Source organism: Lampetra fluviatilis, chromosome 1 (genome assembly GCF_964198595.1).
Source record: "Lampetra fluviatilis chromosome 1, kcLamFluv1.1, whole genome shotgun sequence".
NCBI lineage: Eukaryota > Metazoa > Chordata > Hyperoartia > Petromyzontiformes > Petromyzontidae > Lampetra > Lampetra fluviatilis.
The window spans coordinates 34362607-34380687 of NC_136275.1; the positions used below are offsets into that span (position 1 = coordinate 34362607).

An 18081-nucleotide genomic window follows, 5' to 3' on the forward strand; every position below is an offset into this window, starting at 1 on the left:
CAACTGGCGGATTACGCTGCCAAGCCCAACGTGCAGAATAACGCTACCCTGCTGTCAGCGATCTTCCCCAACATCAACGGCATCGAAAACATGGCAACATTCGTGGATCGTTTTAACGTTGTGGTAAGTGCGTCAGGACGCGAGTTAGAACTATAGTGTGGTACTGTAAAAGCTGGACACACTGGCATTGTTGACCAGAGGACACCAGTTTGACCCCCTGTTGAAACAAAATTAAAGGTGGTAATTTATTCGCTTATCTTGTAGTCCTCTAATGGATTTCTTCCGTATATTAGGCTGAAGCATTTCATGTCATCATCATAGACTCCCCACTGATGAGAAAAATGACTCCCAGATTATTTTTTATCTCTGCTTTTCCATAGTTGTACCTGTCCAGTAGTGACCTCCGAACGCTTTATAAGGCAGCGGTGATGAGGAATGTGACGAGTTGTTTTTACGTGAATTCAAGCGAGGCGTTGATCTTGTCATCCACAGGCAAACAAGTCGCTTGATGCCCCTGCCCGGGAAGCGGTGATGGCCGGCGTGTGGACAAAGCTGCTGCCTTCGCTGGCCACTATGCTTGACGCGGATGTGTCCACGTGGTTCAATCAAAGGCTGTCCCCTCTCATCCTGCCGGGCATCACCGCTGGCATGGTGGGCAACATTTCCACTGGACTCAACTGCACTGCGTTTGCAAGCATGTGAGTGTCCTATGCGCTATGCAGTCACTTGTGTGGCAAGGTGGCATATTCATGGATCATTGTGTTTGCTCACCGATGTGAATCTGGGTTGGACTGCATGTTGTTTGCAATGATGTCCGACGTTTCAACACCACGTGCTGGCAGCTTCATCAGGAACTGAATGGAGCATCTCATATTCTCTTAAAAATTATCACAGTAATTCATTTATTATTATTATTGACAGACCAAGGATGATGTTCCAAGATGGTAGTGAGTGTCAATGTTCTGTGAAACGGTATTATTGCATATAATAATGCATCAGTACTTTCTGAAAGAGCATTCGCAGTACAAGGTAGCATCTGTACCATCACAGGGTGCCCATTAAACAGAGTCTAACAGCTTATTGGGCATTTTTTGCTGAAATAAATAAATGCATCTTGATTGCTCACCCAAAAAGAACATACAGTACGTTTTCATTTTGCCATTAAAATATAAAAAAGCGATATGAATGTAGATTACATTTCGCTCATCTCCATCTGTGTCACACCTTTACATAAATATACGACGTAAAATGTTGTTTAAATTGCCTCTGTTTTATAATCTCAAACAAAATATTCTTGGTTGTTGTTCTTGTTGTACAGCTCGCAGAGTCTGAGTGGAGTTTATGGAACTCTCAGTGAAGATATCCAACTTGCAGAACTGAATAAAATCAAAAATTTTCTTGGCGCAGGTGGGTCAAATGCTTAATTTACATATTTTAAAAATGAGCTGAAGCATCTAATGACTATTTATACCTCATTTTCATGAAATTACAGCAATGAACCCGATGCCATCTTGTCAATTCCCACAGATGTGACAATGATGAACAAGAACTGCACACAGAACATCAACAGCTCCACGCTGCTCAACACCTATTTTGGAAAATTCAGTGCCCTTGCCAATTATTCTGACTTTGAAGTTTTCCCAGCTTTTAAAGGCGTAAGTAATGTCACACACCACGTGTGTAAACTGTCCACATGTTCAAACAAAACCGATTTCATTCAATGTCAGCGTTAAGGAAAGGAACTATTTGCATGATGGTTTTTGACATTGGGAATATGATGCATTTAATTTTTAAAATACAGCCCTTTCTCTACATCGTGATAACAAATATCAAAATAGGAAAATACCTGCAGACTGGTAACAGAGAAAAAACATCATGCAAAGGTGTTCTCACAAACAGCTCTATTTTTAGTTGGTGGTCTAGACAAGGCTGAGAGCATTTTACATCAAAACTGGTGATCACATGATTTGCACTCGAGGTGTATACACCTTTACACGTTATTTTTTGTGTTCGTTAATTGATCGCAAATTAATCACTCCACATGTAATGATCCCTCCCCCACTGCAACCTCCTCAATTCTGGGATTTGATTAATTTTCATCATTTTGGGAACAAGTTACAATTCTTTAATACAATTTTTGTTTTTTTAATGGCATTTCGCTCCGTCGGTCATTTGGATTGTTTTAATTTTAAGTCGAATTTTCCTCAAGCGCTTCATTTGCATAAAAGCAACATTTCCGCACACATTTCATACAATTGGTGAAACTCGTAAAGTGTGAATTCTTGGACGTGTTACTTAAGCACGTAGTGCGAGTGTGCAACTGATCTCATGACGGTTTCTCCCAATGGCTCTAGGCTGAAGTCCTGAACCTTCTTTCCCCTGCACAACTGGCGGACTACGCTGCCAAGCCCAACGTGCAGAGTAACTCTACCCTGCTGTCAGATATCTTCCCCAACATCAACAACATCAGTAACATGGCAACATTCGTGGATCGCTTTAACGTTGTGGTAAGTGCATCAGGACGCGCGTTAGAATTATAGTGTGGTACTGTTGGACACATTGGCATTGTTGGCCAGAGGCCACCAGTTTGACCCCTTGTGGAAACAAAATTAAAGGTTGGTAATTTATTAGCTTATCTTGTAGTCCTGTGATGGATTTCTCCTGTTTATTAGGCCGAAGCATTTCATGTCATCGTCAAAGACTCCCCACTGATGAGCAAAATGACTCACAGATTTTTTTAAATTTCTGCTTTTCCACAGCTGTACCTGTCCAGTAGTGGCCTCCTAAATCTGTATAAGGCAGCGAGCGATGATGAGGAATGTGACGAGTTGTTTTTACGTGAATTAAAGCGAGGCGTTGATCTTGTCATCCACAGGCAAACAAGTCGCTTGATGCCCCTGCCCGGGCCGCGGTGATGGCCGGCGTGTGGACAAAGCTGGGGCCTTCGCTGGCCGCTATTCCTGACGCAGATGTGTCTACGTGGTTCAATCAAAGGCTGCCCCCTCTCCTCCTGCCGAGCATTACTGCCTTGATGGTGGCCAATATTACTACGGGACTCAACTGCACTGCGTTTGCAAGCATGTGAGCGGCATATACGTTACGCAGTGACTTGTGTGGCAAGGTGGCATATTCGTGGATCATTGTGTTCGCTCTGTGATGTGAATTTGGGTTGGACCGCATGTTGTTCGGAATGATGTCCGATGTTGCAACACCACGTGCTGGCTCCTCTTTCAGGAACTTCATGGAACATCTCATATTGTCTTTAAAAAATTATCACAGTAATTAAGAAATTCTTCATAACAGATTGAGTGTGGTATTCTAAAATATTAGGCAGTTCTAATGGCTCACGAGTTTTCACGTAATTTTTTTACATTTTGCATAACTTGAATATTTTTAGTATCAGTGTGCACATTCGCTGTGAAACTGTGTTATAGCGTAAATTAATGCATCAGTACTATATGAAATAGCATTCACAGAACAAAGTGGCATCTGTACCATCATATGGTGCCCATTAAACAGAGCCTAACAGCTTATTGGGCACTTCCTGCTGAGATAAATAAAATAAATTTTGATTTCTTACCTATGAAGAACATACAGTACGTCATTGTATTTTCATTAAAATACAAGAGATCAATATAAATGTAGATTACATTTCGCTCATCTCCATCTCTGTAACGTCTACATAAATACACAACGTAACATTTTCTTTCATATTTGATTCAATTACTTGACTATTTTATAATGAAATATTCTTGCTTGTTCTTGTTGCACAGCTCACAGAGTCTGAGTGGAGTTTATGGAAATATCAGTAAAGATATCCAACTTGCAGCACTGAATAAAATCAACAATTTCCTTGTGGCAGGTGGGTCAAATGCTTAATTTACATCTTTTTAAAATTAGCTGATACATCCATGACTATTACACATTTTATTTTAACTCTGTCTGTAGTTGTTGTTGTATCCTCAAAGCTTGTAACTCAATTTTAACCCACTACCCAATGTGGTATCGACTGCAAACTTGGTATATTTATGTCATACTGATGACAATACTATATTCTATCAAAAAAATTGATATTTTTAAACATAATTTTTCATGTTATGTTTCGGCTTGGGTCTAATTGTTCACGGTCAACTGACGTTGGTTTTAATTCACCACGGCCCCTTAAGTTATGCCAAGATTCGGGGCCACTTCCTGGAGTCGTGGAGTTCTGCCATTACTAGTACGGTACATTTCATGAAAGCGTTTTTTAAAAAATATTACGTATTTATACCTCATTTCCATGAAATTACAACAATGAACCTAATGCTATCTTGTCAATTCCCACAGATGTGACAACGATGAACAAGACCTGCACACAAAACATCAACAGCTCCACGCTGCTCAACACCTATTTTGGAAAATTCAGTGCCCTTGCCAATTATTCTGACTTTGAAGTTTCCCCAGCTTTTAAAGGCGTAAGTAACGTCACACACCACATGCGTAAACTGTCCACGTGTTCAAACAAAACCGATTTCATTCAATGTTAGCGTTAAGGAAATTAACTATTTGCATTATGGTTTTTGGGAATGTGATGCGTTAAATTTTTCAAATGCAGATCTTTTGTGTACATCGTGAGAACAAATGTCAAAAAAGAAAAATACATCATGGAAATGTGTTCTCACAAACACCTCTATTTTTAGTTGGTGGTCTAGACAAGGCTGAGAGCATTTTACATTAAAACTAGTGATCACATGAATTTGCACTCTAGGTGGATACCTTTACACTTTATTTTTTTTGTTAGTTGATCGCAAATTAATCACTCCGCATTGAATTATCCCTCCTCCCCCGCAACCTCCTCAATTCTAGCATTTGATGAATTTTCATCATTTTGGGAACAATTCTTTAAGAATTTTTTAGTATTCTCGTGGCATTTCGCTTCGTCATTCATTTGGATTGTTTAAATTTAAAGTCTAGTTTTCCTAAATTGCTTCATTGGCATAAAAACAACATTGGCGCATACATTCCATACAATTGTTGAAACTCGTAAAGTAGGAATTCTTGGACGTGTGACTTAATCACGTAGTGCGAGTGTGCAACTGATCTCATGACGGTTTCTCCCGATGGCTCTAGGCTGAAGTCCTGAACCTTCTTTCCCCTGTACAACTGGCGGACTACGCTGCCAAGCCCAACGTGCAGAATAACGCTGCCCTGCTGTCAGCGATCTTCCCCTACATCAACGGCACCGACAACATGGCAACATTCGTGGATCGCTTTAACGTTGTGGTAAGTGCGTCGGGACGCGAGTTAGAACTATAGTGTGGTACTGTTGAAGCTGGACACACTGGCATTGTTGACCAGAGATCACCAGTTTGACTCCCTCTTGAAACACATTTAACCCATTGGTTATTCACGAGCTTACCTTGCAACAAAACGGACACCTTTTTTACAAGGAGTCATGTTTGCATAAACCACAATACCTGCAGTCATAATGCAAACAAAAAACATAACTCTGATAATGTATGCACTGTCCTTGAAGTTGATTGGTCCACATCCGAGATAGCGTCATCTGGTCCAACCCATGTGAGACTAGGCTCTAAGGAAATCTGTCTTGGGTGTGGACCAATCAACTTCAAGGACAGTGCACATTATCAGAGTTGTGTTTTTTGTTTGCATTATGACTGCAGGTATATAGGTCTATGCAAACATGACTCCTTGTAAAAAAGGTGTCAGTTTTGTTGCCAGATAGAAGGGTAAAAAACCAATGATCATATTTGTTTTTACTGGCAAATGAGGTTCCAATGGAGCTTACCTTGATTGAATATGAATCAAAATTATAGTCCTCTCATTGATTTATTCTGTACATTAGGCTGAAGCATTTCATGTCCTCGTCATTGACTCCCCACTGATGTGCAAAATTACTCCTGGATTGTCTTCCTTTCCTGCCTTTCCATAGTTGTTCCTGTCCTGTAGTGGCCTCCGAACTCATTATAAGGCAGCAAGAATGAGGAATGTGGAGAGTCGTTTTTATGTGAATCAAGCGAGGCGTTGTTCTTGTCATCCACAGGCAAACAAGTCGTTTGATGCCCCTGCCCGGGCCGTGATGATGACCGGCGTGTGGACAAAGCTGGGGCCTTCGCTGGCCGCTATGCCTGACGCGGATGTGTCCACGTGGTTCAATCAGAGGCTGTCCCCTCTCATCCTGCCGGGCATCACTCCTGAGATTTTGGCCACCTTTCCCACGCAATTCAACTGCACCGTGTTCTCGAGCATGTGAGCTTCCAACGAGTTAGAGTGACTTCTCTTCCTAGTCCTGTGCACTGGTTCACAAATACAAGCAGCGGTATACTCGTGGACTATTGGTTTGAATTAATTTGGAGTAGATTAAAATAACACAAAACTTGAAAAGGTATTTTTAATGACCATGTTAGACGAGGATTTTATTACCAGATGTTATGCCAAGATTTTCAACAAGCTTTCACCACAAGGTGATTTGAATGCTTTTAATGTGCTGATGCCCCCGTGCTGTTGTGGTTAGCACCCTGGACTTGCAATCCAGAGTTCGCAGGTTCGATTTCCTGCCACGGCAGTTGATCAGTGTAAAATATTGGGAGTGGGGTATTGGTGAAGCGGTGAGCACACTGCTGTAGACATCCGACGAACGGCATTAAATTTCCCGCAAACTTAAAACATCTGTGTCTAATAACCTTCGTGATTGACACTGCTTGGGAAGGCCTTCATACAGCAGTAGATTGTCAAAAGGGCTATACATTATTATATAATAATGATGTGATATTGTTACTAATAATGCTGTGGCCGAAAGTGAATTAAAAACTGTTCATAATGTTTTGATTTAAGCTTTCGTGACGGAAGGGATTCATGTTCTTGATTCCTTCGGTAAAGTCACGTAGAAGGGAAACAATAAAATAACAAAAATATAAAATCATAAAATTGTCACGACGTTTCGACTGATGATTGCTTGTGTTGCAGTCGAAACGACGTGATAATTTTATTGTTTTATATTTTTGTTATTTTATTTTTTCCCTTCTACGTGACTTTACCGAAAGAACCAAGAATATGTTCATAATTTGTTGTGTGATACACTCTTGCGAGAGACTGTCCATTTAAGCAACGCATCTGTGTGTGTGTGTTCTCTTTTCCGAATCAGTGTTGGAAGTCTGGATGGTGTCTCGATCTCCAACGAGTCAAAGATCTCAACGTACAAATGGATAATCAAATATTTGTCATCGCATGGTAAATCCTCAGCGCAAAGACATTAATTCCACTTACACCACTGGGAAGCGAGCAGTGTGTGTGTCAGTGAAATCTCCGAGAGGCCAGGTGTTATTGATCATGCCGGGAGGCTGAAGAGCAGCCAAACCATGTTTACGAAGCAAACATGTTTGAGCGTCTCACAGAGTTTTCTATTCTTTTTGTTCTTAACTCACAATATATCCCTTGAGATGGAACATGTGGGTTTTAATTTAATTGTACATTTAATAACCGATGGTTGTCCGTAACATATACCTTGTAGGTAATGGGTTAAATTTTGATTTAAAGCTTTCGTGACTGCAGGGATTCATATTCTTGGTTCTTTCGGTAAAGTCACGTAGAAGGAAAATAATAAAATAATAAAATATATTTTTTTATTGTTTTATATCTTTTTTTGTTTTATTGTTTTATATTTTATTATTATTTTGTTATTTCCCTTCTACGTGACCTTACCGAAAAAAACAAGGTAATGGGTTACTTTGACCCCTGCTGCCATTAGAGAGGGCTCACTTCCACCTATAACTGCCTGCCTTTCTTCATAAAATAAATGTCCACTGCTTCTGTACAGCATCTTGAGATGACATCGCATTTGGACGGTATATAAATGCACATTGCAATGTCTTCTGGATGTGCTTGTATTTGATACACTTTCTAACTTTTGTTATTAATTCCTATTATCACTGTTATTGTGTACCTAATGGTTTTTGCAGGCTCCAGCCCCAGGTGTTTCATCCCTGGGAACACGACCACCCAGTGGCTGGATTCCTCCCTGCGTGGCTTCAAGAGCAACCTCATTCTGCCCGACTTACTGTCCATCCTGAACAACAACGCAAGCATCGTGCGTGACAATTCTTGCCGTTTGGCATGAACATTGCAATTCATGCGCAATCAACTCGCAATCCATGTGAAATGCCTGCACAATCCATGCCCAATTCATGCAGAGTCCCATGCATATTGCCAGTGCAATTTTACGTGTGATTCATATGCAATCCATGCACAACACACGTGCAATTCATGTGCAATTCCTGCACAATCCATGCAATCAATGCACAATTAATTCGCCATTCGTTGATTATGTTGCTAGGGGAGGTGCCATTTGAAATCACATTTATTAAGATTGGTACATTGCCATAGACGTGTGTGCACTCGCACACAAGTAAACATGCTGAACATATGCACCCAAACACGTACATGGTGATTAATACTCTGTCTGATGCATTTCCTGTTAGTACCGAATGTTGTTTGGGCGTGCTTTGTGACGCTTCACCCCCACGTACCGGAGTTTTTTCGGGAACTGCATGAATTCAGCTTTGCTCCCAGCACCGGTCAGTGCTTGGATGGCGTTAGCAAGCACAATTTAACCCCTACTCGGAAAAGACAAGTCTCATCTTTCAAGGGCGATGAAAACGCACCGGGGAGAGCGACACGCGACACAACAGCGGAAACTCTACCGTGCAGTAAATGACGATCATTTTGCTTTGCTCCGCATCTCAGGTACCTGCCAATGAGCTGCTAGCGCTGCTCAACGTGACGACGTTTTCCAACTACTCGGGCGCGATGACGCAGCTGTTTGACAACTACTCTCCAATCGACGTGCTGCTCGAGTCTTACAACAAAAACTTCTCGACCGTGAGTGGGAGCTCACGATGGCCACTTTCTGACAGAGGACAGGCTCACGGATGGAACGGAAAATGAACCAGAATGCACCCCGATCACACGCTATTATCTCGGAAGATTAACCGGGGTTGCCTGGGAATGAATACCACAAGTTGGAAAACTTTAATATAACCCATTGGGACAAAGTAAATTTTGTTAAGGTGACTCGGGTCAATGATTGACTAGAATTTCTGAAAAGAAATGCAGTTTTTGCGAATAATGTTCAATCATCGACCTGTGCTGCATCAACCAATGATGATGTTCAAAATATCACAGCAGTGTTGAAAGCATATATAATAAAATGCTGACATCTAATGCTCATCAAATGCTTCTAGTCTTAAGTAAAGATTCTGAAAATGATGACCTTTAAAATACACTGAAATTGATAACGACTTGTGCACAGAGGTCACTCAGCAGTGGTGAGGGATGGGGGGGGGGTGGCAACGCACAAAAGAGAGCCCCTTAACCAGACCTCTTTTCTTTTTGTCGCTAATCGATAATGAGGTCCCAACATAGCATTCTGCCCTGGGCCTCCAGGAACCTCTGGGCGGTTCCGCTTGCGGAGGCTTTCATGCAGCAGTGGATTGATCATGGCCGATGATGATAATAACCATGTTACACGTGCTCGGCCTGTCCTCCTCGTGGTTGTCAACAGTCGTACAATTCACTCGACGGCGCGGTGAAGAGCGCGGTGGTGACCTCGGCGTTCGGCAGGTTTGGGAAAGAGCTCAAAAGCAGCCCCAACGACGTGACGTCCACAAAGTGGTTCTCGACGTACATGCCCATGTTCCTGCCGGACGTGAACAAAGGCGCGCTGGATTTGGTCTCCCTAAGCGACTGCAAAATCTACGCCTCTGCGTGAGTGAATTTGCACCAGGGGCACAGAAGCACAGTGGAAAGTTTGGGGTGTCCTACGCGCGAACGGTTTCCGTTGTGTTGCAGTATTTGGTTATGTAATAGATGCCCAGTCTGTGATGTATCCCATGCTAATCCTGAGAAGATTATAAGAGAGTGAATGAGGGCGCTGTAGCTAACCATTTTCTATGAGATTTAATGAGGTCACTTTAGTTCACAGATCTCTATGAGAGTGAATGGAGGTCACTTTAGCTCACAAATCTCTACGCAGTGGGGGCATATTACCAAATTACCCAGAATTCACCTGACCTCATAAGTGTGACTTCCACAGTGTGCATGAAACAGGTGAAGTAGGCTTTGTAGGCTGGAGAGTGCAGTGTAGCAAAATTTATTTCCGTTCTGCACACTTCCCCCCACCTTCACCAAGCCGCACTGACCAGCATAGTGAAGTATGGTTAAACATCGCCCATGGTCAACAAAGGCATGGGGAGCCCCTCATCCAGCAGTGGATTGACAAAATAGATGGACAATGTAATGACAGTGAGAGGCTGGAGGGTGTTTGTTTGATATATTTCACTGTTGCGTTTTGGATATTGTTGCACCCAACCCAATTAATTATTAAATAATGTGCAATGTTGCTTTCTCATCAATTGTCTGGCAGATTTGCACCGATGATGCAATTTTCCCATGTGTTTTTTTGCCTTTCAGTGTGGATCCATTTAAAAACATCTACACCAAATTGACGGTTGACAATAGGATAGCTGTGCATGATTGGCTGGTTGCCAATCTCAACCGTACGAGCGGTGAGTGAGATTTCTCAGTCTTAATCGTGTCAATTAGATTGTGTTACAAATGTGTAATAAAGGACTCGACCACTGTGTCTGTCTTCGATGTCCTTTATTGGGGTTCTTTACACTTGCCCCACACGGCTCTCTCTCCGAGACTCCCCCGCTTGGCAGCCCGATGCTGCCGTCGCTCCCGTAGCCTCTCACTCCACTCTGATGCAGCTCTGCTGCTGATCTCCTCGTGCAGGCCTCCGGCTGCCCTCACTGCAGCCTCAACCGGCTCCCCGTTCCTCCGTGCTCGGTCACAGCTGGCCGACGGTGCCGAGACTTATCCTGGGTGTGTGGCGATCTCGCCACCCTCCAACCTCCGCCCTGCGTGGCATCACTCTATATTTCTCTCCAACAACTCCTCCTGCTCTTCCGGTTTCTCCCCCTTAAGACTTGATCCCTCTCTCCCACGTGACCTAACTCCTCCCCCCGTGACGTCACATCCGCGAGGCCGTTTACGCCCGCATTACAAATGCATGAAAAACACATGACGACAAAACACATGCTTTTTTGACAGCCATTTATAAATCCACGAATGCATAGAGGCTTCTTCATACCACGTTTGAGGATGTTAAGATGTATTTTCCTCCAAAGACGAAGTACTGTTGTCAATGCCAATGATGATGTTACTTCAATTAATCCTTTTTTTTTCTCTCTCAACTTTGTCGAATAGCATCCAGACCGCCGTGCTACGTGGAAAAGAAGAGCTATCTCACGGACAACTTGCAGCAGTACTTCCTGTTGACGAACAAAGCTGAGCTGGAGATGCTGGTCACCAATAATAGTCAGGTAACGCTCCGTCCGATGAACACGACATCCAGCAGGTGAACGTCTGCGTGTTTATAATGTAGCGCAGGAGGAGACATTAATGCGAACGGAGTGACAAAAGCACACGTGGGGCTTAAAGGTAAAGTAAGTCTCATCGTGATATGTTTCCTCCTGAAACGATTTCATCAATGCATCTGCCAGAGGTCGCAAACGGGTTTTGATTTCTTACCCGTACCCATACCCGGCCGCACCAGGGTCGCAAATGGGTACCCGTACCCGGCCGGGTACGGGTACTCGTTCCCTACCCGTACCCTACCCGAAATGAGTGACAAACGGTTACTCACCAGTGACTCACAGCCTACCCATACCCGTACCCGGCCGAACCAGGGTCGCAAACGGGTACCCGTACCCGTACCCGGCCGGGTACGGGTAGCCGGGTATCGGGTAGGGTACGGGTATCGGGTACCCGGTTGCGACCTCTGGCATCTGCTGAGAAACGTAAAACGGTGAAGGTGCAACCCTGGAATTGTTTGCTCACGCCACTGCGAGCAGGAGGGGCTCTCGTGGAGGGAGCTCCAGAGAGCTGCACTCCGCGGTGCTGTGGTCTGCACCGTCGGCTTAGTTATGCTGGGAGTATCCACACTTTCTGTTTAGGCCATCTCACCCCCCAACCCCCAAACCCCTCCCCATTAATTACGGATAATATTGGTCGCGAAAGCCTACGTGTTTGAAACTCTTAGGTTTTTTTGGCAAAGTCACGTAGGTAAAAAATTTAATAAAACGTTAATAAAAGTAGTAATGGAAATAATTATTTATTATTTTATTTTATTTCCATTATTACTTTTATTAACTTTTCATTTTATTTTTTACCTACGTGACTTTACCGAAAAAACCTAAGAGTATGAATCCTTGCAGTCACGAAAGCTTCAAATCTAGAATTACGTGTTTGAAACCAACACTTTACTCTTCCATTATTTGACTGTTATTCATCCATTTTTGCTGCTGGGTGGACAGAGTTGGGGGGTGTTTGAATAGACTTGCACCACTGTCTTGATTAGCGTGCCAGGTGAATCAACTGGCGATGTCTGCATTGCAACTCCAGGGTGCTAAACATTACTCCACGGGAGCATTCCCCCGTATCGTCTTGTTACGTGAATCTGAAATGGTACAAAGGTTATTGGACCAAAAAAAATGCATCATGTGTTTGCTTTTCATGTGGTGCATACATTTAGTAGAACTTTCAGATATGCTCGGCGGGTCATGCACTAACAAAGACACACCTATAAGACAACAAAGAGCATGCCTGTCGACTGAGTATAAAGATGCTTCTTGTAGTAAAACAAGTTACTGAGCGTGGTAAAATTAGAAACACGGTGTTGCCAGACATTTGCAGTGACGTACAAATATTATTTGCGAGCAGTTTCAAAGCTGTAGTCCTCGTGTCGCCGTGGGTTGTATGCTCCCCCCACCCTTCCAATACATACTTGAAAATGGAAACGTAACTCGTTCCATCTGAGAATAGGTTTTCCCCTTTTTCTGGCAACTAAACAGGTGTTAAGATGTTAAAACACCAAACTGAAACCTTTTACAAGGAATCATGTCTGCATTAACCACAATACTTTTGGTCAGAATGCAAACAAAAAAAAGGGGAAAACCTATTCTGGTTCAATCTGTTTGTCTGTCGATAGTGGAAGGTCACGATAATGCTTCTAAAGATGATCCAATGTAGATGAAACTTAAGTAAAGCATTGTTTTGCTATGACAGACTTTACCACAGATCGGCCAAATTGATCAAAAGGGTCGTTATTGTCGATAGCATGGTTGTTTTTTTGTATTTAATGCATTACAGAATCCATGCACGTTCCTGATTGTCTTCCTTGTTTCTGTGCAGCTAGTGGAGTTCTTAATCCATCAGAGCACCCTGGACCAACTCGCAAATGCAAACAACCTGACCACTGACATGAACAATTACCTGGTGCAGCAAATGCATGTGGGAAAGATAAATTTGACGAGGTGAGTTTTATCTATAAGCCATGCTACCCTCATGTCTTCCTGTGATCAAGTCAACCTGAATATAATACATCTCCCCAGGTCTCAGTAGAGACTGCTTGGGACTAATGTGTGTAGCAGGTCAATCCTACAAGCTTTTTCAGAAACTGTTGTCAGGACAGCATTTCATTCTTGAATTAACCTATATGCTGCTTTCCAGTTTCATCCCCTGATATGTGTCGGTTTTCTCCCGTTACTCTGGTTTCCTCCCGAATGCAAAACACACTCATTTATGGAATTGGACAAATATCCCAATGCAGGAACCTCCTGTGACCTCAGTCTTAAGACTCAGTGGAGTTCTCCTGCAATTAAATACAATCCATTAACATGTAACAGGTTGACCACAGCCAAATGCCTTTGAAGCAAACGTATCAAAATTGTGACCCTGAATTGTGACTATTCATGAAATTGCAGTGTGTGGGGGAAGGGGGGGGGGTTAAAGCGGAATAAAAATCACGCATATGTATGGATTCTGTAACGATTACGACACGTGCTTGTCCCCCGGAATTATTTATTTACCAATAAAAACGCAACCTCCTGAGCCGAGCGGGAGGAGTTCACACGGCTCGTGATGCACGGCCGTCATGAGCGGAAATAATAATCGACGTAGCGCTGTTTTCTTTTTTAATCTCCATGTCTTTGGCAAAACCCTCGGAAAAATGAATCCAGTTTTCTGTAGAATGAGTTCCTAGCAGCAACACAACATTATCCTCGTGCTCAAGTCATATTGCATCATATCTATGAGAGTAATTACCGTCACCTTCCTCCCAGCCCCCCTGTCCCGCTACAAACAGACGGACAGAGCTAAAGCACAAATGCTTTCAACCTTAGATGAAAAGCGTAAAAAATTATTGATATTTGAGACAAATCACGAACCTGAATCCTAGGAAAACGTCAAATTGCCGTCGGGTTGAGTTAATGCAATCCTAGCTAACAGCACTTTCTTGCCAGCGGTCACTGCTAACGTGGGATGTTTGTGTGCTCGTGTGCGTTGCCAGTGTGCCGAATCCGCTTCTGTGCTTGTACGTGATAGCATACAGCTCTGAACTCACCGCGGACAATTTAAATGTGTTGCTGTCAAATCTCACAACATGCGAAGCATCCTTGACAAACACCAAGGATAAGGACAAGGTAAAACAAATCTGTCACATACTCTTTCGGTAAAGTCACGTACGTATGAAAATAAAATTAAAATAATATTTCACGACGTTTCGATCGCAACGCAAGCGGTCGTCCTCAAGCGGAAAAAATAATCCAGCAGTGGAACTGCTGAACCAGGAAGAACACAGCGGGAGAGCTGTTACAACAAGAGGTTATATATGTTGGCGAAGGGCATATTACACAGCACTAGCATTTTGGGAAAATGTTACAAACCCACAAATACGTCTAAAAATATATAATTCCCGGAGGTGGCCATGAGGCTCAGAGGTCAGAGCACTCCGGCTGGCATTGCTAACATCATGGAGTTCAAATCCAGGATCTTGGTAGTCGTGATAAACCGGTGTGCTCACGTGTCGTGAGTTGATGGTCTCAGCCGGTCACTATTCACTCTTTTTTCCCTATTTTTCTACGCAGAATTTGGCTAAATTCCAGTTCTCATAATCGATCGCCAGTCTTAGTGTCATGTGATGGACATTACTCTCGCATGCAAAGAGGGTGAGCGTGTGTTGATCCATCGACTGTGTGAACCAGAGGTCAGTTGAAGGGATCTCACGGGTAGCTCCGTGACATCTGCTTTCTTGAGGCATTCTCGAACACAAAGGGATGCATTTCATAATGTAGGATACATTTATGATTTCATGAAGTTACATTTTTTTCATATATTCCTTTTTTGTTTTCCAAAAACCAAAACGTCACTCCCCGGGTCATGTCCTGTCTGTGTCTCCCTGGCTGCCGTGCGTGCGTGTGCAGCTGAACGCGATCATTTTGAGCCACTTAACGAACTACACGCCGGAGGTGATCAAGAGCCTGAGGGGCGCCGTCGTTGCAGTTCCGTTCTCCGACATCGACAAGAAATTCACATCCGAATTGGTCCTGAACACTTTGCCGCAACTCGGACGTCAGTCGGGCTGGAGTCTGGGACAGACACGCCAACTCCTAAAGAAGCTGGGCAACCAATATCCAGTGAGTACTCAAAAGGGATTAGACCAAAGCTTTAACACCGACGGCATGTCAATACGCATCCTTTTGTGAACCAGGAGATAAAACAATGCATTACTACAATGAGAGACATAAAGAGGAACACGTGGATGAAACAACATACGGAGGTTAATGGCATGTATGTATGTTGAACTTCTTTTGCACTGAGCTTTCAAACTAAATTTAAAAGTGCATAGCTTCAGTGGCTTACTAATATCAGAAGGAAGAGCATTCCAGACGGCTGCAGAAGCACGTTTGAAAGCATCTTTGTTTGCTGGTTATCCAAAAAGCCGCTACGAGGATGACTAGAGTTCGTGTGATGGTTTATGTTCCTTGACGAAATCAGCAAGGCATTGTGGTTAATTTGTGTGTAATGAGTGCAACCTTATCATCCAACCTGTTAAGGAAAATCATTGGGTTTGGGTAGGGCATGTCATGGCTGGAAGGAGGGCTGCCTCGATGGTCAATAATTATAGCGGAGTGGCAAACGAGGAATGGAACACACCCGTAAGGACATCCACCGAGGAGATGGAGTGATGAACTCGGTTCGTGAGCTGGATCAATTGTTCCATCGTAAGATCATGAGGGGTGGTGGTGGCTTGTGGGGGGGCTTTATCGAGAAGTGGAGTCAATCAAGCGATAATGTAGTGGTTAGCACGCTGCACTAAGAACCCAGCTACCCAAGTCCATTTCCTGCTCACGGCCAACGCCAGTGATGATTATCTGAACCGGTCATGGGCCTCGCCTAGATTGATTCCACCTTAAATGAGTATCTGGTGCGGTGTGTAAAAACATCGGCACTAGGTAAATAAACGCCACTGTATGTGGTGTTGACCACCGACGCTCTCGTGTGCTGTGCCGGCCTTCGTAGGTGCTCACGAACAGCACTTCCCCCAAAAGTCAGTTCAAGACTACACGAGGGGATATGTGTCTTTGTGTGTGCATCCACACGTGTGGGGAGCAGTGGTGAAAGGGTGAATGCCCTACACTACAAAACAAGGAACCTGCATTGAATTCTCCGCCACCGCTACCATCCGTAACCAGAGATATCAATTCTAGACCTGCCCCTAGTTCGATTCAACCTTGAAAGCAACGCCTAGTGCCGTGTTTAACTTGCGGCACTGGGTAAACAAAGGGAGCTGGGCATAGCGGTGGTCGCGCCAAAAGCCTTCCGTGTGCTGTGCTGGCCTTGTTAGCCTCTTGGTGGCAGCACTCGCCCCAGCACTTTCTGTCGTGCATAAGGTGAGGCGCCTTTACTTTTGTGTCTGTGTGTCCCGTGCAGGTGAACAGCTCCACAAGCTTGGAAGGCCTGGGGACCCTGGTGTCTGGAGTTTCCAGCGACACCTTCAAAAACATGAACGGTGACCAGCTGAAAGACTACATGATCAATTCCAACATGAGTGTCAACATCCAGACCTTGCCACCTGGCATTCAGTCGGTCATTGTCAACAAGGTCAGTACGGCAAATCTCACCCGCGGTTTCACCACCACCACCACCACCACCACACGACAAAAACAGGTCCTGAGCAAACCTAATAAGAATAGGTTTTGCCTATGTTCAAACACCAAATATATACCTTTTGCAAGGCATCAAGTCTGCATAATGAACACATACTTGTGGCAAAGCATGCACACAAGCATGCTCAGATAATGTACGCATTGTGTTTGAAACGGATTGGCCTACACCAGAGACGGCGGCCTTCTTCATGGCCTTGTTTCACCAGTGTTCGACCAGACAACCCTAAAAGGCAAACAGTACAAAGACAACGCAAGTATTAGAGCATTTATAGCATGGATAGGGCAGTCATATCTACGAGACTTTTTTGCCGGTATCAAAAATAAGAATGGGGTTTTCCCTTTTCTGGAAACAAAACAGGCATTAACATGTCCCATACATACCTGAGCAAACCGTGACAGCACAGGGTTAAATATCACGAACAGAAAATACCGTGAACAGCAACAACTGTTCGATAGTGCTAAGGGTGAGATTGCGGGTTTAAGCAAAATCACACCGCACCTCGAAATGGAATGCACACAGTCTTGCTTTGGGCTGACAACTCAAGAGAGTCAAACTTATTTTAAACAGCAGAAGCAGCAGCGCAATCGTATTCCAGTTTCACCCTTGTTCGGAGTCATCAGTGGAGTGTAGCCATCATTTCCTCCTGCTACCTTGTTCCTTGGGGGCTTTGTGTCCTCAATCAATCACTGTCTCACACGTGTCGTTCCTTTGTAACAAAAGCTCGTGATGGATGACTATAACACAATTAGCATGCGTCTATCATAAATTAATAACGGGTGCAGTTTTTTTGTGGTTAATATTATAAGACAATGAAACGTATTCACTTATTTATTCAGATATTGAACCTGTAAAAATCACCTCGGGATGGAACGTTTCGTTTGGGAGGTTGTCCATGCAGGGCGTCCAGCGCCACGTGTGCAAAAAAACCACGTGTACACGGACATTTTGAAATCTACAACGTGTTGAGTCGACGTTTGTTCAATGTCGGATACAATTACAATCGGGAGCAGAGAA

At 43.6% G+C, this 18081-nt stretch overlaps 1 protein-coding gene across 1 annotated transcript; it reads left to right on the forward strand.

The window, feature by feature from the left end:
* The first annotated feature begins 1535 nt into the window (after positions 1-1535).
* On the forward strand, positions 1536-17697 carry LOC144945751 (uncharacterized). Its single transcript, XM_078874718.1, has 18 exons — positions 1536-1655; positions 2355-2507; positions 2876-3081; positions 3774-3862; positions 4327-4454; positions 5110-5262; positions 6044-6249; positions 7145-7230; positions 7959-8086; positions 8743-8877; positions 9560-9762; positions 10468-10562; positions 11266-11381; positions 13252-13373; positions 14408-14540; positions 15321-15533; positions 16831-17001; positions 17587-17697. Exons 1-18 carry the CDS (start codon positions 1536-1538, stop codon positions 17695-17697), a joined length of 2568 nt encoding a protein of 855 aa, XP_078730844.1.
* Positions 17698-18081: the final 384 nt, after the last annotated feature.

What these genes read in the sequence shown, in the direction of transcription:
- LOC144945751 (XM_078874718.1), top strand. Translation starts at nt 1,536, where the DNA reads ATGATGAACAAGAACTGCACACAGAACATCAACAGCTCCACGCTGCTC. An exon ending in TGCACCGTGTTCTCGAGCAT is followed by an intron (nt 6,250 to 7,144) that starts GTGAGCTTCCAA and finishes TTTCCGAATCAG; the next exon opens with TGTTGGAAGTCTGGATGGTG. An exon ending in CAATCTCAACCGTACGAGCG is followed by an intron (nt 10,563 to 11,265) that starts GTGAGTGAGATT and finishes TTTGTCGAATAG; the next exon opens with CATCCAGACCGCCGTGCTAC.